General features: G+C 36.3%; 2 protein-coding genes across 2 annotated transcripts in view; both read left to right on the forward strand.

Moving 5' to 3' along the window:
• LOC127221897 (low-density lipoprotein receptor-related protein 1B-like) overlaps positions 1-16078 on the forward strand; it is a 229393-nt gene extending 213315 nt beyond the window's left edge. The window contains exon 15 of the mRNA XM_051183850.1: positions 15940-16078. Within this exon, the coding sequence (XP_051039807.1) occupies positions 15940-16052 (113 nt within the window). The 3' untranslated portion in view covers positions 16053-16078. The remainder of the gene's footprint in view (positions 1-15939) is intronic.
• A 52-nt stretch (positions 16079-16130) lies between these two features.
• LOC127221898 (low-density lipoprotein receptor-related protein 1B-like) overlaps positions 16131-23681 on the forward strand; it is a 224389-nt gene continuing 216838 nt past the window's right edge. The window contains exons 1-2 of the mRNA XM_051183851.1: positions 16131-16146; positions 17067-17234. Coding sequence (XP_051039808.1) covers positions 16131-16146; positions 17067-17234 — 184 coding nt within the window. The remainder of the gene's footprint in view (positions 16147-17066; positions 17235-23681) is intronic.

Raw genomic sequence — 23681 nt, forward strand, 5'->3', positions numbered from 1 at the left:
TGCTGTGTGAATTTCTATTTAAACTCTCTTAAGATTTTTTTCCCCATTTGGGGTAAAAATGGTAAGCAGTCTTATTTTTATTATCCTCATAGGGATATTATATGGCTTGCATTTATTTGTTTACTTATTTCTACAAATGCTTAATTGTCCTTGAAAGCCCACTATATTCTGAAAGGCAATTATGGAAAACAGAAATTGGTGCTTCAGTCTGATTCTGTCTTTCCCACATGTCCTGCACAAGGCTGAGCATCATGCACAGTGCTTGTTACCGTGAGCTCCCTACACACTTTCATGCTGTCCTCCCCAAAAGATTCTTGTACTATGGGTTTGGGGAAAAGTCCAAGCATCTGTTTGGTAGTGGTTGGGGGAGGCAATTCATGTGATTTCTAGACTGAAGAAAGTCCTAAACTTGAACACTGTGGTTTCTGCATGCCCTGCAAATTTAATTTTTTAAGATGAAACCTAGCTATCCACAAGGAAATTCAGTGAAAACATGATGGCTTATATCTACAGAGATTGATGATTCTTCTTAGTTGGGTGATTGTGGTAGACCAGAAGGCTTCTGCCAGAGCTCTCACACTGAAATTGCCTTTGCACTCTTGAGAGGCTAAAGGGTTAGAAGTCTTTATCTTATTTCCAGAAGACTTTAATATGTGTTCAGGCTTTGAGGAACACTTCCCCAGCAGCTATTATTGAGTCCACCCTCCAGGTGCTTCTTACACAAACTAGATGTGCAGGCCAGAAATATCCCAGCTAATGATGCCCTCCAAATTCCTGTAAGAGTAAAACATCAGTGGCTAGAGAATATCTCAGAGGTTAAGGGCACTTGCTTGTGGAAAAAAGGGTTTATCTTCCCTTTTATCTTTCTGTCCATTGTGAGAGGAAGTCAGGGCAGGAGCTCAAGCATAACCTAGATGCAGGAGTTGAGGCAGAAGACATGAAGGAGTGCAGTTTAGTGGCTTGTTCCTCCAGACTTGCTGTGCCTACTTTGTTAAACAAGCCAGGACCATCAGCCCAGGAGTGTGACATGTCCATAGTGAGCTGATCCTTGCCATATCAAGAAAATGTCCTGCAATTTTACTACAGGAAACCTGATGGAGGCACACTCTCAATTAAGGCTACATTTCCTAAATTGACAAAAACAATAGCAACAGCAAACAGACCAGTATGTACATTTCCATAAATATTGCTCAAAAAAAACCTTCATTTTTCTTAATGTTAAATGTATTATTTTAGAAATCCTCACATTAAAGACTTGTTTTGACCCATGAAGTTGCAATTTTGTCTTATGGATGTAACATCTTGAAAACAGGCTTTGTTCATACTTTGTTCTGAGGTATCCAGTGTGTTGTCAGTTTTGTGAAGGTACTTTGTCACTCATGCCAAAGTCTTATTTTTTCTTAAGTAGGTCTTAATATACTACTTTTCTTCTAAGCAATATTTTAGATGGTCAGCCTTCCTTCCTTCATCTCCCTCTGGGTCTCTCTATGGAGCCCTCCTCCAGAACCCCCATGCTAAAAGCTCTGGATAGTATGAACTCACTATGTAGACCAGGCTTGAGATATTCCCTTTAATCCTTGGGATTAAAGGTGAATGCCATCATACCTGATATAAAAACAATAATCTTTAGAGGTCAGTTTGCCTTTAAAAATCTGGTACATAGGTCCCTTTTGCAGCACCTGAATAGCATTAATGTGCCCCCCCATTCTCTTCAGTCATTAGAAATGTCACCACACATAACTCCAAAACAAAATGTCATCCCCACCTAACATTCTCAGAGCACAACAAAGTTTAATGTTTTGTATATATTAGAAGCGATTTAAATTCATTGTGCTATTTTTTACTCATTTCATGGATGGAAATGTATCAGAATTTGAGCATATCTGAGAGCAGTGAAATTAAGGCCTTCCCCTAAGGTATGGAGCCAGAAACATGGTCATAATATGACTTCTGTTAATTGCCTCCCAAGGCTTCAAGGACAGATTTTATCTCCTTCCCTGAACTACTTTCTTATGAATGAGCTAAAATTATATTATCTAACACTGTACCTTGGGGAGGTGAAAGGACATAGTTTCTGCCCTAAGAGGTTAGGAAAAAGACCTAAGGGAACACACAATTAGTAGAAAATACACATCTAGCATCTACCTGATATGATTAGTTATGAACAGAATGGGGGTAGTCATTATACCTTACTCATTTTACTATTAATATGGCAGCCGTTCTTAACTCTTAGGCAACTATTCGTGTTGCTGCATACAATTTTTAAAATAAAAATCATAAAAATTTAAAATAATCTATAGAAATAGATTTTTATACAATTTTTATTTAAATTAGAAATAATCTTCTTTTACATGTCAATCCCAGTTCCCTCAGGCTCCCCTCCTCCCCAGCCCCGCACTAACTACCTATCTCATCCCCTTTCTGCTTGCTACCCAGGGAGAGTGAGGCCTTCTATGGGGGATTTTCAAAGTCTGTCACATCATTTGAAACAGTGTGTACACGCTGAGAGAGTATCCTTCCTTATATGTGGAATGGGTTCTCAAAGTACATTTGTACACTAAGAATAAATACTGATCTACTAACAGAGGCCCCATAGACTGCCCAGTCCTCTTAACTGACACCCATATTCAGGGGATCTGGGACAGTCCTATGCTGGTTTCCCAGCTATCAGACTGGAGTCCATGTGCTCTCCCTTGTTGAGGTCAGCTGTTTCTTTAGGTTTCTCCAGCATTGTCTTGGCCCCTTTGCTCACTATGTCTTCCTCTTTGCAACTGGATTCCAGGAGTTCAGCTCAGTGTTTAGCTGTGTATGTCTGCTTCTGCTTCCATCAGCTGCTGGATGAAGGCTCTAGGGTGGCATATAAGGTAATCATCAATCTCCTTATAGGGGAAGGGCATTTAAGGTAGCCTCTCCAATATTGCTTAGATTCTTAGTTGGGGTTATCTTTGCAGATTTCTGGACATTATCTTAGTGCCAGATTTCTCTTTAGATCTTTAATGGCTCCCTCTATTATGGTATCTCTTTTCTTGCTCTCCTGTTTTCCCCTGACTCAATCTTCTTGCTCCACCATGTTCTCCTCTCCCCTTCTCTTCTACCCTTCTCTTTTTCTTATTTCCCTCTTCCTTTCCCCTATGCTCCTAATTTGCTCAGGATATCTTGTCCCTTTCCCCTTTGAAATTTATTTACCTTTATATGTAAAGAAAATAATAAAAAAATAAACTGAGATGAGAAGATAACCTAGTGGGTAGGATCATTTTCATGGTCCATCATGAAGTCCTGAAATGGTATTCCCATACCTTTGGCAGCACATACCTGTAATACCAGAAATGTTGAGGGTGGAGATTGGAAGATTTCTGGGACATGGTGGCTGCCTGTCCAGCTGCAGGGTCAGTGACAAACCCTACCTCAATGAAACACAGCACAGTAATAGAGCGAAGCATATAACATCTTCTCTGGCATTCAGACATGCACATACAGGTACAACTATACTGTGTACATGCATGTTCTCTCTCTCCCTTTCTCTCTTTCTGTCACAGACACACACACACACACACACACACACACACACACACACACACACTGACAAAACCTAACTTGGTGCTCTCATGAGAACTGAGCAAGAAATACATGCACTTTCAACATTAAATCTAGTATTTAAGCAAATTGTCACACCTCTATTGATGGTTACTTAATAGCACTACTCTCTTTTGTTCTCTGATTCCATTACTAGGTTAATGTCTATACTAATCTTATTCTCTAAGTCACTTTAAAAGACATCTTCATGTCATTGCCCGGCACCAGTGTGCATGCTTAGTGAAGTGGTACATTCCCTATCTCAGAGCTGGAGAGAAGTGCTGGGAAGATAACTGCAGATTCTAGACCAACCTGGTCTACACAGTAACTTCTAGGCCACCACGAACTCAAGAGACACTCTCAAAAAAAAAAAAACATAACAAAGAAATGAATGAACACCTTATGTACCTGTCTACCCAAATGTGACCAACACCCAGCATTGCTCCAAAATATATTTACATATAAAACCTAGAGAGTGATAGAGTTGATTATCTATGGATGCTACAGTGGCAATATATGGCTATCACATGTTAATTGTTACAGATTGGGCACTGTGCTGGTTTGAAGCTCTAACTGGTGTTATGTACGTCCTTTTGTAATGTAACCATAGAAATAAGGACAAGTACTATGTTTTATAAATGTTCATTAGTTGTCACCATCAAGCTGGCATGTCTGATGATGGATGGCACTACTGTCCTCCTATGAAATGAACCCATGAAAATATTACAAATTCCCTGTCTCTTTACAAAGTTTTATATTTTTAATTATGCATGTGTTCCTGTATCTGTATTTGGATACCTGTGAATGCACACCACAGTGAGACCAATGTTGTTGGATCACCATGGAGCTGGAGTTACTGGCAGATGTGGTCGACTTGACATGATCCTGAGAACTAAATTGAGGTCTTTCATAAGAGAATCCTGTGCTCTTAACACCAAGCCATCTCTCCAGCTTCCAAGGCGATGTTTTTTCTTAGTAAATCAGCCTGAATCCTTCTGATGCTCACTTGTGAGCATGAATTTGAAATCAGGTTCAAATTAGCCAGCTTCAAAAGTTTGTTATGAACTCTTATGCTGTTTTTCTATGTGAGGTAAAGGTCTAGAGCTAGAATGGGTAAGAGTGAGGCCTGGGGAGCCATGTACAAACCTGAAGATGTAGGTCCAGTAAGTAAGTGTATGGGGCTCATACCTCAAATCTAGCAGGAACAGAATATATGTTATCATTATAATTACAACTGGGTTCAGTACTGACACTGTAAAGAAAGAAATTACCTGTTTTGTGATAAAAATGATCTCTGACATGTATCATTCCCTTCTACCTCTAAGTACCTTACTTTCACTATGCCACCCTTTTCCCTCAGACTTGGGAGCACTAGGCTGCTACTAGGCTTGTCTTGCACTTTAAACTTCCCTATTCAGGTATTCAAGTAAATGGTATAGCCAAGGGTAGCTTGCTTGCTTTCCCTGGGTGTGAAAAGAAAAGCAAATGCCTGGAGAGTGTGAGACCAGAATTGTGATTTGAGCTTTCCACAAAAATAGGGAACAGAGAGGTCTAGGAGTCCCATCTCACACTCTTTGCTCTAAAACATCCCCATGTATTCTAAAGTTCCTTTGCTGTAAAACATCCCAAATTTCAAGGTAGCAACAACAGCATGGTGGGTAATGGATTTCTACTGTCGACTTAGTGACAATGAATTATTGCTGTGTTAGGATTAGTATGAGAAAAAATATGATGTAATGTTGTACAGCATATTCACTCTAAGTATTATTTAATTTCAAAGGATAAAATATCACGGTAAAAATATTCAGTCTTGATCTCTTGAAGAATGTGATATAATGCATACACACACGAACACATACACACACTCACCAGAAAGGAAAATTTCCTGAAATATAGCCTTATAGCATATGACAGAATAAATTTACATTAGATAATCAATCTATATATATTTTTATTTTAATAAGAATGTATATGAGCTAATAAAAATTATCTACCAAATTTTATTTAATTTTTAACCTCTACTAAAACTAATTTCTTTAATTATTTCTTAGGATGACAAATATGACTACATTGTTTTACTAGCTTTAGGGTTGAATTAAGCATGGATTTGTTTTAATAGCAATCATTTTTGCTGCCAGGAGGAGCTGACACTTTTGGATGTGATCTCATTCTTCATGTTTGAAAATGTTTATTTCACTAAAATGTGAATAAATAGTAATACTAATTGTAATAAACTTTGACAGTAGTAGCAATAACAGCACAGAAATCAGGTGCTATGATTTCAGTTTTCCTGCCTCCAGTTTTGTGGCATCAGTGTTCCCTCACGTGCTCACGTTGCCATCATCAACACTAAGTTTTGCTTACAGTCAGCTCACAGTAAAGTCTTACAGACTTTACACTTCGCAGGTAACAGATACAATTTCATATACTCATTGCTATCCCATCCATTTACTTAGGAATTCAAAATCATTCTTATGTTTTCCCACAAACTCATGCAACTTAAATGTTGTCCAAACTCTTGTTTTCCTTAGATGAGAGCACAACACTCCATTACTAGCACAACCAAGCAGCTGCCACACCACTGTCTTCCTAATGCTTTCCTCTTGCTTTCAGTGTCAGGCTATTTCTTGGTTTTCCTGTTATAGCTTGCTGGCCCTTTCACCTCTGCTCAACTCTCTATTTGCTTTGAGAAAGGGACTAAATTACTTTCTATATACTTACATCCGTTTACTGAAGGAAGTAGATTTGTTTCTTCTAATTTAATACTGTGAAATCTTTGCAAGTCAAATCCAGTTCATGAATTGGTTCTCACTATTCCTGTCTTTCTGCCATGTTTTGTCTGTGAGCTGATTATTGTTCTTACTGAAACTTAATTAATGCTTGCTTACAGTTAGAAAGTATACTGACAGTGTTTCAATATGACTTTTTCCCATATTATTCTCTACCAGTGTTTGGAACCTTTAGTTTTATTACCATGATGCTCACTATATTGATAGGGTACTCTCATTAGATCATTCAGTTTATTCAAGCTCTTTTTTTTTAAGGTTTATTTTTCCAGTATTTCTTTCATGTATACACTGAAGTATTATCTTATGCAAGTGCCCATTTCCTTCATCCCATTTTCCCATATCTTCCTGTATGAGTTCTTACCAACTTCAGGTATTATTCTTCATTTAAATGTATCTGATAACAGCATTTTCTGTTTAGTTCGGGTACGTCTACTTGAACTATAGATTTTCAATATGAAAGAAGAGGGCTGGAAACTCAGAGTAAATGGTTTAGGAATGGATGGGGCAGAAAGTGAATTAACTGAAAATAAGGCTATATGAAAAGGCCTCAAGAAAACTCACCAGTAAGCTGTTCCAAAATATAATTCAATTCTTCAGTATATTACTATGTAATGTAATTTAGTTCATTCTTAAAACTTGTAATTCAGTGAGTTTATTTTTATTTTTAAATGTCCTAATTGTTTTCTTTTCATGTTTGCCTCCCCCATCCCTTTGTGTTTTTATTTTTTATTTTTATTTTTATTTTTTATTTTTTAAGAAAGGGTTTCTCTGTATAGCTTTGGAATCTATCTTGGAACTTGCTCTGTAAACCAAGCTAGCCTTGAACTCAGAGTTGTTCCTCAGAACTCACCTCTACCTCTGCATCCTAAATGCTGGGATTAAAACCACCACAGCCAGTTTGCTTTTTAGAGTATCTATTTTTGCCATAACCATTTAAACAAATTTTATCTAAATTTCTTACATTATTCTTCTGTTTTAAATCAGTAATCTTTACAAATTGGTTAATATTTAAACATCTGTAGATCTTCTCAGGCTGCTTCTGTTTTTTGTTAGATTTGCTTAACTTTACTGACAAAAATTTTCAGCACCTTTTCTATAGGTTTATAAAAGTTATTGCTTTTTCAAATTTGAATTTTGAGAACAAGTATAAGTTAGATATTGTCTTTAAGCCTCTGTGGTGTTCCTATGTGGCTGTGTGTAGTTATGTGTTCTGTGAACACTGACATATTTTATTTGATTATTTTGTTGTTTTTCTATTGCTAGAACAATTTATTGCTTTTCCTGAATTTTTATTTATTTTGTTCTTTATACACTCCTATGTATTTTCTTTTAGGTCTAGGGTTCTAACTTGGAAACAACACTGATTCCTCCAAAAGCTCTCCAAACCTATTGTATTACATCTAAAGATGTTGAAATTCTATCAGTTTTTCCAAGTATTTATGCACTTTCACTTTACAGTTATCTGAGATCTGTGTCGTGTGTGATCTACAACATTCCAATGCCTTCCCTCCCGTTGATCTGCTTTAACATGAATATTTCAATCACATTACCTCTATGTCCCTCCTTGCAGAAGTATGTAAAACCACCCAAAGTGATTCTTGATGTTTCTGGGTTTTACAGGAATACAAATTGTCCTTGACTTTTGATAGTCATTTTCTGACAAATGTACTTTGATTTGAAAATACTGCAACCCAGAAGTGCATGTAACATGCTCAGCCTGCAGATCAACACAAAGTAGAGTAGAGCACCTGAAATGTACTCAGAATTCCTGTTAGCCTCCAGCTGAACAAAATCATCTGAAGTTTACCTCTAACTGTCTGCTTCGTATTTCATGAGTTCTTAAGTACTTGTATCCAAAAAGCCCTCTGGCAGCCCAAAGGCAGTGTCTGCTGCTTCTCCTCCTGACTGCCACTCACTGCCCAGCACTGTTTGGACTGGATGAAAATACATTTGAACCCTGTAGAACATGGAAAACTCCCAGTCTAGGGTACCATCTGCACGTATTTATGCTATCAATTATTTGTTGGTTTTGAAGTCATCCAACTAGATTTCCTGCAGCTGATAAAAGAATATGAGTCCTTGAATTTTCTGTGCCTAGGGTATGCATTCATTCATTCATTCATACATTCTACATAATCTATTCATATAACCTACGACTCTATATGTAATAAAGATCTAAACAAAATCTTAAATGAATATACTTTTGCAATATTTTCTATTTACTGTACACACTAATAATCTAGGTTCAGAGATGTTAAATAACTACACAATACCAACAAATAATTACTCATATGGCCAGTACCTCAGTACAGGGTTATCTCTTTACAAAACTTATAGTCTTTATGAAAAGAGTTACCTCTATGCCATTAATAGAAATTAAAAAGAAAAGTATCAAATTAGTAAGAAACAAAAAAATTTGCACTATACTTTTACTACATTGTGTTTTATCATTATATCTTGTATTTTTTTATATTTTTTAATTTTATATAACAAAGTCCAATTAAATGAAAACAAACATACACAATATTTGGGAATTTGGGCGTCGTTCTTTCCAAACTACTTCCTGCTGTCATGGGGGAAACTAAGAAGATTCAGAAATCCTGGCTGTAGTCTGTAGGGCTGCTTTGTCCAGCTGTTTTGAATGTAGGATCACCTGGTACTCTGTTTCAGGCGGTCTGGCTTGATCAAACCACATTAGTCTGGAAGGAATCCACAGCTTTTCATTTTCTGTGGAAACAAAAATAGAAATCCGTTTCCCCAGTAACTTGCCCTTGAACTTAAATTTTGGAGTCAAAGCATTCTTTTTAAATTTAATTTATTAATTTACATGTCGATCCCAGTTCCCTTTCCCTCCCTCCCTCCCTTCCTCTCTCCCTCCCTCCATCCCTCCCTCCCTCCTTCCCTCCCTTTTACCCTCTCTGCCCTCTCACATGCACTCTAACCACCCTCTCCTCCCATTCCCCCACCCCAATACCATATGTAGGGGAATGCCATCCAGTTGGGGTCATGTAGATCTGACAGGTCATGTGAAGTAGGGACTAGGCTTCTCTCCTGTCTCTAGATTAAGGCAGTTATCCCTCCATGGGGGATATGTTCGCAAAGTCCTTTTGTGCACCAGGGATACATCCTGGCTCCACTGTCTGAGGTCTCTTAGACTGCTCAGTCCTTCTGGTTGAGACCCATATTCAGGGGGGCCTGAGTCAGTCCCATGCTGGCTTCCCAGCTATCAGTCTAGTGGCCATTAGCTCCTCCTTGTTCAGGTAAGCTGTCTGTATGTGTTTCTTCTGCATGGTCTTGTCCTCTCCATCTGTATCTGGGTTCCAGTTCGACTCAGTGTTTATGTATTGGTGTTTGATCCTGTTTTCAACAGGCATTAGTTGAGGACTCCATGGAGAAGTTAGTTGTTGATCTCACTATCTGGGATGGGCATTTATGATAGCCTTTCCACGGAAGCTCAAATTGTTAGTTGGGAGCAGTCTTGTAGTTCTCTAGACCTTTCTTTGTGTTTAATTTTATCTTCAAACCAATATTGGCTCCCTCTTTTATGTTCTCTCTCTCTGTCTCTGCCTTTCTCTCTCTCTCTCTTTCCTATCTTCTATTCCTAACCAGGCTCAATCTTCCTGGTTGCAGATGTTTTCCTTTCCTCCCCCTTGTTTTCTCCTACTTCTCTCTCCATTCACTGCCCCCCCAACTTTGCCTGAGCTCTAGGGGACTTGTCCCTTCCTAGTTCTGTGAGGGACTTTATATGAATCTCTGAAATTCACCTTGTATCCTAGTTCCTCTGATGGTGTGAAATATAGGCTGGTGATCCCTTGCTCTAGGTCTAAAATCCATATATGAGTGAGTACATAATGTGTTCCTCTTTTTGTGACTGGGTTACCTCATTCAGGATGGTTTCTTCAAGTGCCATCCACTTGCCTGCAAATTTCAAGATACCATTATTTTTTTTTCTGCAGAGTAGTATTCCATTGTGTAGATGTGCCACATCTTCATTAACCATTCTTCAATTGAGGGGCATCTAGGTTGCTTCCAGGTTCTTGCTATTAGAAATAGTGCTGCTATTAACATAGTTAGACAGATGTCTTTGTTGCATGGATGTGAATCCTTTGGGTATACGCCTAAGAAGGGGATTGCCGGGTCCTGTGGTAAATTAAGTCCCATTTTCCTGAGGAAACGCCATACTGATCTCCAAAATGGCTGTATGAGTTTGCACTCCCACCAGCAGTGGAGGAGTGTTCCACTTTCTCCACATCCTCTCCAACATAAGTCATCACTGGTGTTTCTAATTTTAGCCATTCTGGCAGAGGTAAGATGGTATCTCAAAGTTGTTTTGATTTGCATTTCCCTGATAGCTAAGGATGTTGAGCATTTTCTTAAGTGTCTTTCAGCCTTTTTGATTTCCTCTATTGAGAATTCTTTCTTCAGTTCTGTGCCCCATTTTTTAATAGGGTTATTTGGTGTTTTGTTGACTAGTTTCTTGAGTTCTTTGTATATTTTGGAGATCAGCCCTTTGTCGGATACAGGATTGGTGAAAATCTTTTTCCAGTCTGTGGGCTACCGTTTGGTCTTGTCCACTGTGTCCTTTGCCTTACAGAAGCTTCTAAGTTTGAAGAGGTCCAATTTATTAATTGTTTCTTTCAGTGTCTTGCCGGTTGTGGTGGCGCACGCCGGTAGGATTTGCTGAAGGAGGCAGAGGCAGGAGGATCATTGTATCTTTTAAAATCTGACCTATGGAATCTATAAAATTAAGACTATAGTGTGGTAACTATATTTACTCCAAATAATGAAATACATATATAACTTTAACATTCATCTATTATTGTCGGTCTACTAGCAAACTTTCTTTCACATACATACATATTAGCTGTTCTCATTTTACTTAAATTGTTTATTTATCCCACATTAAACAATAGCAAATAGCAACTGGCATATAAGTAAAATGCAATTCATGTTTACAAAGTACAAAAACCACTCATGTAACAAAATTGCTCTGCATCACTAAATCATTTTGTAGACATCATAAATATACAGTTAACCACAGTAATCTAAAGAGAAGACTTCTGAGAAAACAAGACTGATGTCGAAGTGAAGTCAATGCAAAACAAATAAATAATAGGTTCTATATGAGTCCTAGTCCTTGGGAGTCACAGAAGCAGGGACATTTGTAAAGTGTCTCTCAGTAGATACAGTCCAACATAAGGACCTTTAAAAAACACCATTTCATTTTTCATACCAACTCATACACCTTACAGCAGGTAAAAATCAGATAAAAAACAGAATGAAGAAGGTAACATTTGGTCTTTACCAAATCTTATTCTGTTTTAGTATTATTAAATTTTGCCAAGTATTAACAGTAAAGGTGGAGTGATTGTAGTCTCCTTAATTTACAACATCACTTTTCTAAACCTGGATATCCATGAGATTATTACCTTATGATCTAATTTGACATGAATATCTGTATACTCCCAAACACTTGGTCATAAATGTCTGCTCCATTATTTAGGCTATGAGCTACATGATTTCAAGAGTTTGCCAAAAATTACTTTGCTAGACTCTTTTAAAGTAAAATAAGGGAGGAGATATCTAGGTAAGGGGATGAAAATAAACCAAAAAAATGCATCTGAAAATGATGTCCTTTCCAAATACCTCCTAAGCCATATGCACTAGACAGCAGCTACTTGAAAGAGAAATGGTAGCTGTTTACAGAATGGCCTTCATATAATGTGTTAATAAAATTTACGAAAAATATATAATAGACAAGTTGAACAAACTACAATAAAAAATAATAGCTCATTGATACATCTAAAATATTTTATGTAGTTGAAGCAATCACCAAGCTAAAATGTAGGTTTCTTTTTCACATTGTAATTGGAACAGTATAAAATGTAAGCCAATTTGGTTTGTACTTTCTAGTATACTTTACAGAATTAATCATTAAATGTTTATAAATTATCTACAATTTGCACTGGAAGATTTATAGTCAAAGTATGTCTATGAAGTCAAGAAAGCATGTTTATTTAATTCTTTTTCAAAAATAAAAATTCATAACAATACTTTAAAGAAGTACAATACAAAAAACAAACTAGACTATTTAGATAGTAATTTCAAGTGTTAAAGTAAAACTAATATGAAAGATGGAAGTATTAAACTCAAGAGGTTTAAGCTATAAATTGACAGCAATTCTTTCTCTGTAGGGGACGAGAGAGAAGACAGTAAGAAATTAGGGATATGTGTTTCTCTACCCTGTGCTAAATGAAATCCCCTATAGTTCATTTATTCACCTAAAATGGACTGACTGTACATTTGACACTAGTATCAAGAAGAATTAAAATAATTTTAAGATTTAATATAGTAGTTCTTCTACTTATCTGATGCAAGCCAATATGTTTTTTGATGCAGGAATGACATCAGAATTTGCTTAGGTGTCAAGCTTAAATTTTACTGTTTAATACCCTCCAGAATACTGTATTTATATGAAATCAAGAAAGACACATTTACTCTACTTAATTATTTTTCAAACACAAAAATGAAGTATTCTACCAGAAGATAAATAAAAGCAAACCAGAATATTTAGATAATCATTTCAAATGTTAAATTAATTTTAATATGAAAATAGTAAAAAGAAACACTATAGTCACGACCATGAGGAGGTTGGTGCAGAGAGATCACAAATTTGAGGATATCATGAAACTATTCATTTTGTGTGTGTATATTACATGCTATGTGAGCATAAGGTGTATGGATTTTCTAAGAAACTGAAGATTGATTCAATTTTAGATTTATTCATTTATTTCTCATTTTTGAGGCCAGGTCTTCCTTCCTATCCTTGGCTGGCTATGACTTCATGATTCTCCAACCACAACATTCAAGTATGGGGGCTATTGGTTGATGTCAGCAGGCCTGACTTCCAGAGTTAGCTTGGAACCATATTTCTCTCCTTTTATTTCATTGTTGAAATCTCTTTTTCACTGCATTCTTTGATTCATATTCATGTTCCCATGTTTCTGATCTTATGACACGCACTGTCTCTCTCTCTCTCTCTCTCTCTCTGTGTGTGTGTGTGTGTGTGTGTGTGTTTGTACATGTACATGCTTTGTGGTTACAAAGTATAAATGTATGTATATATATATGTATGAAGTGTGTGTGTGTGTGTGTGTGTAACTAGAGTCAACCTTAGTGGCTCTTTTGTGTTCTGGAATTTAACACATAGATTTGGCCACCTGACCAGCAATCCCCAAGAAGTTTCTAGCCTTAGTTTTGTTTAATGCTGGGATAACAGCATTCCTGTATGCAAGGTTTTCTGTATGTGAGCCCTAGGAAGCATCATGTCCCTGCCTTAGATGATGGAATTATAAGTGAAGATAAAAAATTGGGAACACAATGCTAAAATAACGCAAATATGTAAAACTCATGTATGGAAAAAATCAGAAATGTGTTTATTTGCATAATGGAGCAAGTTATCACATAAAGAAAATAACAATTTGAGTACATTATGGATGAAAATTGAAAATGCTGTAGAAATTACTAATAAAATATGTTAGAAAATGATTGACTGGCTTCAGGAAGAGAATTCCTATGTTGGGAGGCATTGTTGATCACAAGAACTTGGGATTTTTCTGAGTCAGAAATACCTTAGGGCCAAAGTAATTGGGAGTACCAATGATTCTCATCTTTCAAAGCTGATAAATGCAATAGGTGTGCTTGTTTTTATAATTTTTCACCAAATTAAGTGTTGCTTAAAATTCCAAACTCAAAATCACAGGTAGATAGGTATGTGGTCAATAATGATATAAACACATAAATAGTAATAAAATAAAGCATTCTGGCCACCCTAAGTTTAGCATGGTCAGCCAGCATTTATTTTAAGCATCTCTTTAAAAATCTACAGATAATTGATAATATTCACGTTTTTTTCTATCAAGTATTCTAAGATTCTAAGTAAGCAGTTTTAAATAGAAAATATTAATTATGACTTTACTCATGTTTTCTTGAGATACAAGGCCTAATTCTGAGAAATCCACAATCATTAGGTGAATCATTTCCACCATCTATAAATAGCTATAGTATTGTTTCCCCTGCAAAACACTCAGTCCAAAATTTTGTCTGAACTCTTCAATACCTCAATTTTTCTCTGGTTACTATTACTCTTTTTTTTAATTTTTCCATTCTTATTACATTACTACTGACTTCTAGATTTTCTAGAATGTTAAAATGGCTAATTGTGTTTTACATATTATTTACCTTTTATCATATTACTATTTTCTATAATTCTTTTAAATTTTATTTTATATTCCAAACACAGTTCTCTCTCTCACCCCTCTGCCTATGCTCCCTCACCTCACTCCAAGCCCACCCTCAGAGCACTTCTCCTCATGGTTAAGGGCTCACATTAGGAGTTAACACATCTGGCATAATAAGTTGGGGCAGGGCCCGGCTCCTCTCCCATGCATTAAGACTGAGTATGGCATCCTACCATGAGCAGTGGGCTCCCTCAAGCTAGCTTATGTACCAGGTTTGTCTCGTGGTTCCACTGCCAGGGGTACATCAGATAGTCCAAGCTTCACAACTGTCTCCAACACATAGAGATTCCTACTTAAGTCGCCTGTAATCTCCACATTTGTTAATCTAGATTTAATGAATTTCCATGAGCTTGGTTCAACTGCCTCTCTAGATTTCTCCATCATGATCTTGACCTCCTTTGCTCATATACTTCCTCCTCCCTCTCTTTGACTGGTTGTGCATCCCTGCACCTGGATCCATCAATTACTAGATGAAGGCTCTACGATGATAGTTGGGGTATTCACCTATTTGATTACAGAAGAAATCCAGCTCAGGCATCCTCTTCATTATTGCTAAGAGTCTTAGCTGGGGTCCTCCTTGTGTATTCTTGGGAATTACCCTAGCACTAGGTTTCTCCTATACCTGTAGTGGCACTCTCTATTATTTATTATTATTATATAAGAGGTAATAAAGGAGATATGTTGATTTAATTGCTTTTATTTAATTGATTTAGTTGCATTTTAAAAATCTGAATTATTTTTCAGGGATTTTGTCCTTCTTGTTAGACTTGAATTGATAATGTCAAAGTCTTTGTAGACATATGGTAGTGACTGAAGTGACCTCAATAACGGATAACTTTATTTCTCCTTACACTGTTGACATCCATCAGCGGTCAGTGCTATCCTTGATGATCCTATGTGGTTCTCTTTATTCAGAAAAGTTTAGTTATCTGGCTACACAGAAGCAGTATTTTGTAGCAACACACCAGAGCCCTGTTTGCTATAATTCACCAAGACAAGGTTGGTCCTAGAGATGTATTTAAGACATATGATAAATAATAAAGACACTTCATCCAACAATTCTTCTAAGTTTATGGTATCTGGAAATTCCTCATTTCAGACACTGAAGTATGATAGTTCTACTTCTCTAAGAAGTTAAAACCACTGTATTAGTTTTTCTGTTGTCTTCTGTGTTTTGTAAAGGACAAAGGTTCTGATCATACTAGGAAATGGGACACAAATCAAATCAAGCACAGTCCATAAAATATCTCTTATGGGTTCTTTTGTGTGTTTCACAGAATTCCCAACTTGTGAACCTCTAACTCAGTTCATTTGCAAGAGTGGAAGATGCATCAGCAGCAAATGGCACTGCGACACGGGCAAGTACCATGTGCTCACTGCACAGCACTGAACAAATTGGAGCCCAGCTACCTGAACTGCTTGGGTTCCCAAAGGGAGTTTGCTAGCAAAGCTTTCAGAATCAAGCAAAATGGCTAAGAAAAGTGGTGAGCGGGCAGATGGCTAGTCAATAGGGATCAGCATTAAGGATAATTGACCAGGATATTTGCCCCATGGGGATTTAGCAGTGCTTCATTTTCAGATATTATTTTAGGCATAGATTTAATCTACAAAGATGAATAAAGGAAACAATTAAGGAAATGACCAGAACAAGTTCAGGTTCCCAAAGCATTTATGTAACCATAGCAGTTTATGAATTATTATGCAATTATCCAGATGATCTTACCTCTGTCACCTTGCTTTTTATGGACAGTAATGGTTTTTCCTTGTTCTTAATTGCATCATTATGCCAAGTCATTTTAAGTGCAGGCAAATGAATTATATATTATTCAATGTTGTTTAGTTCCATTTAATCCATTGTCTTTGCATGTCCCCTTCCTCTCCCTCCTGAGCGGTCAATCCTGAGTATAAATCATTTCTCATGTGAACATACAGTTTCCATGTATGAATCCAGTCATGTAGGTAGCAGGGGAGGAATGATCAATGTATCATCATGTCAAAGCATAAGGACAAAGGCACTGAGAAGATACAAGTTCTGAGGCATATACATAGTAGCTTCAAGTCATAATTTCACCATAATTCTTTTGCACTGTATCACCTAACATTCCTATTGTCACCACATTCCTCTTAATATTTGTGGCAGAGAGGTGGTTAGTCAGTGGTTAGTTATTTATGAATGAGTTAGATTTTAAGCTGCAAAATCCAAAGTCAGTGCTTTCTTTCTTTTGGTTTTACGTTTGCTGTTAGGCCAGAAGAGATGTTAATATCAGTAAAAAAATCAGACTAATTGACTCTTTATGGGAAAGGTTTATCAGGAGCAAATTCTGCATAGAACATGTTATAAATTTAAGAAAAAAAATTGTTCTTCCAAATTAGATTTTTACTAGCCTTTAGTGTTTCTTTCCAGATGATGACTGTGGGGACAGGAGTGATGAAGTGGGCTGTGTTCACTCTTGCTTTGATGACCAGTTCAGATGTTCCAGTGGCCGGTGTATCCCAGGGCACTGGGCCTGTGATGGGGACAATGACTGTGGAGACTTCAGCGATGAAACACACGTCAATTGTACCAAATTGGGTCAGTAAATTTATAAATCTGTGAATATCATTATAGATTGATATGTAATTAAACTATTTAGAGTATATTATTAAATCACAAACTGATTGCTGATCAAATTAACAATACATATCAAAAACAAGATAATATGAGCTTTGACCTCTCTGTTTTTAATTTTTTTCATTTCTCTTGTCTCTTACATCAGTGATTTCCACTACTTGGTTGATTTTTGTGCCCACAGTTGTCAATATTCACTAAATGCTTAGTTACCATTTTTCTAACCTTATACAAATTTTAAAGTGTCTCAACAAAGAACAAAAATTATAGAAAAGAATAGTTTTACTTTGACTTTATACCAAATCTCTTTCCCTGACATTTGAGATAAGCATTTAGTAATAAGTCTAATTACCCACATTCCAGCTGATTGACTGTTACAGATGCAATGAGAGAGAGCAAAGAGCTCATGACTGTGTGTCTCAGCAGCATATCTGTGATAAAGCAGACCCTCTCTACAGCATGCTTTGCTTTGTAAAATAAAATCTACCATCCAACATATTAGCAAATTAAAAACAATATTGTAATCACAGAAAACTGTTAGTTTCTTAAACAATAATCCTGTCATCTTTATCATTTAACAGACAAATTCTACTAAGAGAATTTATTTATCAATTCCATATGTATTAATTGAGGACTAAGGGCTAACTAAAATGATTAAAAACCCATGGCCCCTCTTTCAGTAAGTGGCATGCACATGTACAAACTATAACACACTTTGTTTAAGTAAGTGGAATCTAGAGAATCAGTTACAACATGGGTGCTTAGTTTTCAAAGGCTTTCCTGTATAGACACATCTGTTTTCTCCACACATTTTGGAATTCATATGACTGTCAGTGTCTCAAGATTTTTTTTTCCACATGGTAGTCTCTCTATTGGTGTAAACATTGGATAACTCTATATACTAGGTTTTTAAAAGAAGGCACTGGCTTTTATGTGAATTTGCCAATTGATTAATTTTATTGGGTCTGTATTGTGAGAATATAGGAATGATCCAATATGATGGTTCAATGTCCCTGAGCTCTGAAGAAAGGAAACAGAAGTACTCATGGTATTGGTCTTGGTGGTTGGGGGAGAAACAAATTATAAACTAGGAAGAAAGCACAAAATTTCTAATAAAATTTCTCTTGTAGACATTTGAATTTAATGGTTTTTAAATTAGGGGGATTTGACTCAATGATAAAGCTAATATTAAATATAATCTGTCTTTTGTTCTTCATTATTCAATAACCTCATGTCCTTTGTCCTTCTCCTTCCCATGCCTCTCTTTGATCTTTCTCTCATTCATCCTTTTCTCAATATTTGTTTCATGAGAATATGCAAAATGAAAATACTTATTACTAAACAGGCATAGAAGAAAATTGCATGGAGATAATTTTCCTTTTTAAAGTAAATATTTGAAGCATCCATCTAGAGGGTAATTGACACCTCATTAATGCACTGCAGTTTAACTCATTTGCCCTCCTCACAGATGTCTCTTCAGGCTTCTCATAGGGTGTGCATCTGTGGCCTTTTGGCAATGCCCCGAAATATGCTCTGAAAGATAAATTGCCCCAAAGTTAATTTATTTCCATCTAAAAGCAAGAACCTATCCCTCCTTTTTATATATATTTGTTGCAAATTAAAGAGACCATTGCACATTAAGAATTTTTGAAAAGTTATTTTAGCCTCAGAAATACCCACAGCATCTTGTAGACTCTGAAGAGTGTTTTCAGTTGTACTATCATATGATATATGATTATCTTATCAAAACATTTGAATTTTGTTTTGTTTTGTTTATGAAACAGAGTTTCTTTGGCCTGTTCTGGAACTCACTCTGTAGAATAGGATGTCCTTGAACTCACAGAGATCTGCCTGCTTCTGCCTCTCTAGTGTTGGGAGTAAGTCTTGAGCCACCACTGCCCAGCTGATATATTTCAAATTTAATAGACTTCTTTTTCACAGCAACTCAATTTCCCCACATATTGCTATAAAAGCCCAACTTTTAATGTGACCTTCTTATGGTCACCTATGGAAATCATTGAGATAATCTACTTGATTCATGGACATGTTTGAAGATGCATCAGAGAATTGACTCAGTTTTAGTTTTGAGTTGTACACTATACAAAGGATCTCAAACCAACATGCTGCAAGATGAGGACTGAGCACAATTGAGTAAAGATACCATTTAGGATGGCTTTGAGACAAGACATCCTCTATCATTTTGATTATACATTTGGTACAGAAGTTATGAAATAATATTGGCATAAATTGTGTGGAGATTATTATCACACATAAGGCTTGTGTGGCTAATGACAAGGTAGAGATTTGACGTAATTAGTCCATAATTCAGTTTCAAAACCTGCTGTGGAAGAAAGAGCAGGAGTTTCTGGCTTGAGTTTAAAGACTAGCTGTCAAAGCTCATTAAGTCCTCCAAATAATTGCTTAGGACTTTGATGTACACTTCCTGGAAGACAGATCATATGGTGTAGTCTCTTTTGACTCAACTTCTTTTCAAATGAATAATACAGTCCACAATCGGAATATTTCATAGAAGTCTTACTAAGTTTGTTTTCTCTCTGACATCACAATCAGACAGGAAGTATTTCCATGGTCATGGTGCTTTTTTTCAACATAATGTAATACACAACTCTAACAAATAGTTCTCTTCTGTGTTAATGAGCATCTATCCCTTTGTCTCTTCATTTTATTTTGTTTGGGTTTCTCACTTTGTAACTTCCTATAGTCAAAGAATATATTGTCTTAATTAAACATTGTTGTTATATACACATACACATGAAAGAAAATCAAAAGAGAAAGACACAAATAGTCAAATTTGTAGTAGAAAATGATCCACAAGACTTTTATAAATTGCTTCCTGTCTCTCATCAATTCAAATGATATTTGGTTTTGATATGTCTTATTTCTTCTGTAGTAACCATGGCTTTTGTAGTTTTGTTGATTTCCCTGTTCCTGAGTGAATAGGTTTTGTTTTGTTTCTTTTTTCTTTTTCTTTTTCTTTCTTTCTTTTTTTTTTTTTTTTTTTTTTTTTTAAAGAAATGGCTTGACTCATAGAACTTAGTATGTGGGAAGTACTTGAGAGGCCAAGCATGGTTGTTGTTTACTTGTGTATTGAAAGTTTCATAGAAAAAGGTGGTGTACTGGAATGCCCATGATGTAGGTGGGAAAATAAAAGTTGTATTTCTTCAGGATTATTTATTCTGCCACCACTAAACAAGTAAGCAGCAGAATCTAGTCTTCTTCATGTAGGAACCAAAATACCAAAATTTACTTCAGTAGGTCCAAGGTGACTTCTGTCACCATGTCATTTTTCTTTCATGAAAACATTCAAATGGTAATACCTAATTATTTTTAAATTTTGGTAAAACAAAACAAAACAAAGTTTACTGCCTTAACTGTTGAAAATACATCTCTTTAGTACTATAAGTTTGCTCCTAACCCTGCACAAGCTTCACCTCCTACCAGCTTCTAGAGCACCTTCTGCTCAGAGCACATAGCAGCACAAAAAGGGTGTCTCTTTGTCATTTATTCATCTAATTTAGGAGAGTCACCTAGGATCTGGCCAAGTGGTAGCTCATTTGCATATTTCCTGATGACTTAAAGCTGAGCCTTTTTCTTTTTTTAATTAACCGCTACTACAAGTTTCTGCTCAGTTTCTCCATTACTGACATTTTGTGTTGTTTTGTGATGAAATCTTGAAATTCATTTCTTTTTTTTCTTTTTTGTGTATATTTCTTATTCCTTTACTCCTCTTTCTTATTATTTTTGGAACTAGAGGTTCTACCTAACATACTGACATTATACAAATTGAATTGGGATTTTTAAAATTTTTTTTAAATTATTTACTTAGGAAACAGAGAGAAAAATAGAGAGGCATAGTACATGTATGATGGTCAGAGAATAACTCAGAGGAGGGAAAGTTTTCTACTTCTACAGTGAAACCCAAAGGAAGTAGGGTGCCACACTTGTACAAAAATGTAGCATCCTTTCTATGGAGCAGAAGTGGGATGGGGGTCGGTGGGGGTCATGGGAGAATGGAAGGGATAAGGAACTGGGATTGATATATAAAATAAGATTGTTTCTAATTGAAATTTTAAAATGTAGCATCTAAGCTTTACTGGCAAACCTGCAGGTCTGCCTTGCAGCCTAGGTAGACAGGAGTTCTGCCAGCACATCTGTCATTCAAGATAGAACCGATTCTGTTGTTTCCAACTCCAACACCTTTCTTGATATATTTTTTTTAATTTACTAGTATTCATAGAGGAAAAGAACAAAAGCACTGCCAGTAATTCTCAGGATATTTTTATTGAGAATGAAGTATTGACTTAAGTATGCAAAATTTGCAAATCAAGTATTGATAAAATCATAGTAATGTTTTTAAATGATCCATCTTAATGAAAGTATACAGTATTCCCTTACAAAATTCAATGTAAATTTAAGCTCTCCCTAATTGTTGAGAAATAGTACATCTATTTTCGATGAAATATAAACTGCCTGGATTAACTTTATTTTCTCACAAATTGATTTATTTTCTTTGGAAAATGTTAACACGGAGGTATCAAAACAATGTTAATTATGAATGGACTTTATCCACAGGAAAACTTTGTTTATTTTTCAAGATAAATTATATCTATAAAGTTCATTTGAACTATAATACAGCAAACCAGTTTTGCATCAATAGCAAAGAAGCACAAGAATTTTCATTCAATTAATAAGAAAAATTTTTTTGCTACCTTTTATTGAAAATTAATTTTTTATACAATATATCACAATTACAGTTTCCCTGCCCTCTACTCCTCACTGTTCCTGCCCATGATCATCCCCTCTGGATTTACTGCCTTTCTTTTTCTCACTAGTAAAGAACAGTCTTCCAAGAGATAACAACCAAATGTGGCAAAAATATTATAAAAAATAAACTATCATATCTGGGCTAGACAAAGCAAACAAAGTAAGCAAAAGAACCCCAAGGAAAGACACAGGAATCAGAGAGCCACTCACTCATGTTCTCAAGAGATGCACAGAAAAATTAAACTGAAAACTATAACATAGAAAGGATGTGATGCAGACCTGTATCTGCTCTGTGCTTGCTCCTCCAGTCTCTGTGAGTTCTTATCAGTCTTGCTCAGTTCATTCAGAGAGCTTTGATCTCCCAATGTCCCTAATTCTCTCTGTCTCTAACTCTCTATCCACATAATCTTCCACAGGGTGCCCTGAGCTCTGAGAGGGATGGATTTGAAGGGCACATCCCATTTAGAGCTGAGTGTTCCAACCTCTCTCTCTCTGTTTCTCTCTGTGTGTCTCTCTCCCTCTCTCTGTGTCTGCCTGTCTATCTCTCAGTCTCTCTCTCTTTCTCTCTCTCTCTCTCCTTCTGCCTTATGTCTGGCTGTGGTTTTGTATTTATTTATATTTGCATCTGCTAAAGAAGGAAGCTTCTCTGGTCGAGGCTGAAAACAGAAGGAAAAAACCTGACAAATGAATATAGAAAAATATCATTAGGAATCATTTAATCACTTATTTTTTCAGAAGAGTAGTATTTTGTTTTACCCTAGATCTCGGGGCTATTTATTTAGTATCTGGTTGTTCATTACCTAAGCAGTGCTGGGTATGAATTGCATCTTTTGGATAAGGCTTTAAGTCAACAAGTTGTGTTCTACCATTGCACTGCCATATTTTGTAGGCAGGGAAAATTGTAGGTCAAAAGTTTTGTGCCTGGGTTGGTGTTCATGTTTCTTTTTTGGTAGTCTGCAGAGTACTTTGCCACACCAAAGAGACTAGAATATAGGGATGAGAGCTCCATGTAGGAACTTCACTATGTTCAATGAGTTGTATGGGTGTTGTCCTCGAACACAGGTCTAGAAGCCAGTTTGTGGGGAGCAATCCATTATCTTGGCAATAATCTTGGTTATCAAATCACTTGGATGTAACCCAGTCCTGGTAATGGAGAGCTCCTTTGATGAGAAAAGGTGGAACATTGGGATTCCATCTCCTCCATTATTAGAATACAACATTAGGATTGCCTTCTTATATTTTAGGAAGTTGCTACTGCAGCCCATTGCTATGCCATCCCTCATATGTCCCTCAATTATACTTTGCCTTCTCTCATTTCTTTCCTTAACCTTACATACCCTTCCCCCTACTTATTCACCCCATTTCCTTCCTCTCTGCCTCCAGTACCCCCCATGGAATCTACTCTCCTTTCCAGGCCGTCAGTACCTAAACTCCTTGCCCTAGACCCTTCTGTATCTAAACTCTCTAGGTCTTCAGATTGTAAGTTGGTTATCATTTATTTAATATTTAATATCCACATGTAAGTGAATAATTAAATATTTATCTTTATCGGCCTGCATTACCTTACTCAGAATGATGTTTTCCTAGTTCCATCTATTTTCCTGTAAATTTCTTGTCACTTTTTAA

The sequence above is a fragment of the Phodopus roborovskii genome, unplaced genomic scaffold (assembly GCF_943737965.1).
Source record: "Phodopus roborovskii unplaced genomic scaffold, PHOROB, whole genome shotgun sequence".
NCBI lineage: Eukaryota > Metazoa > Chordata > Mammalia > Rodentia > Cricetidae > Phodopus > Phodopus roborovskii.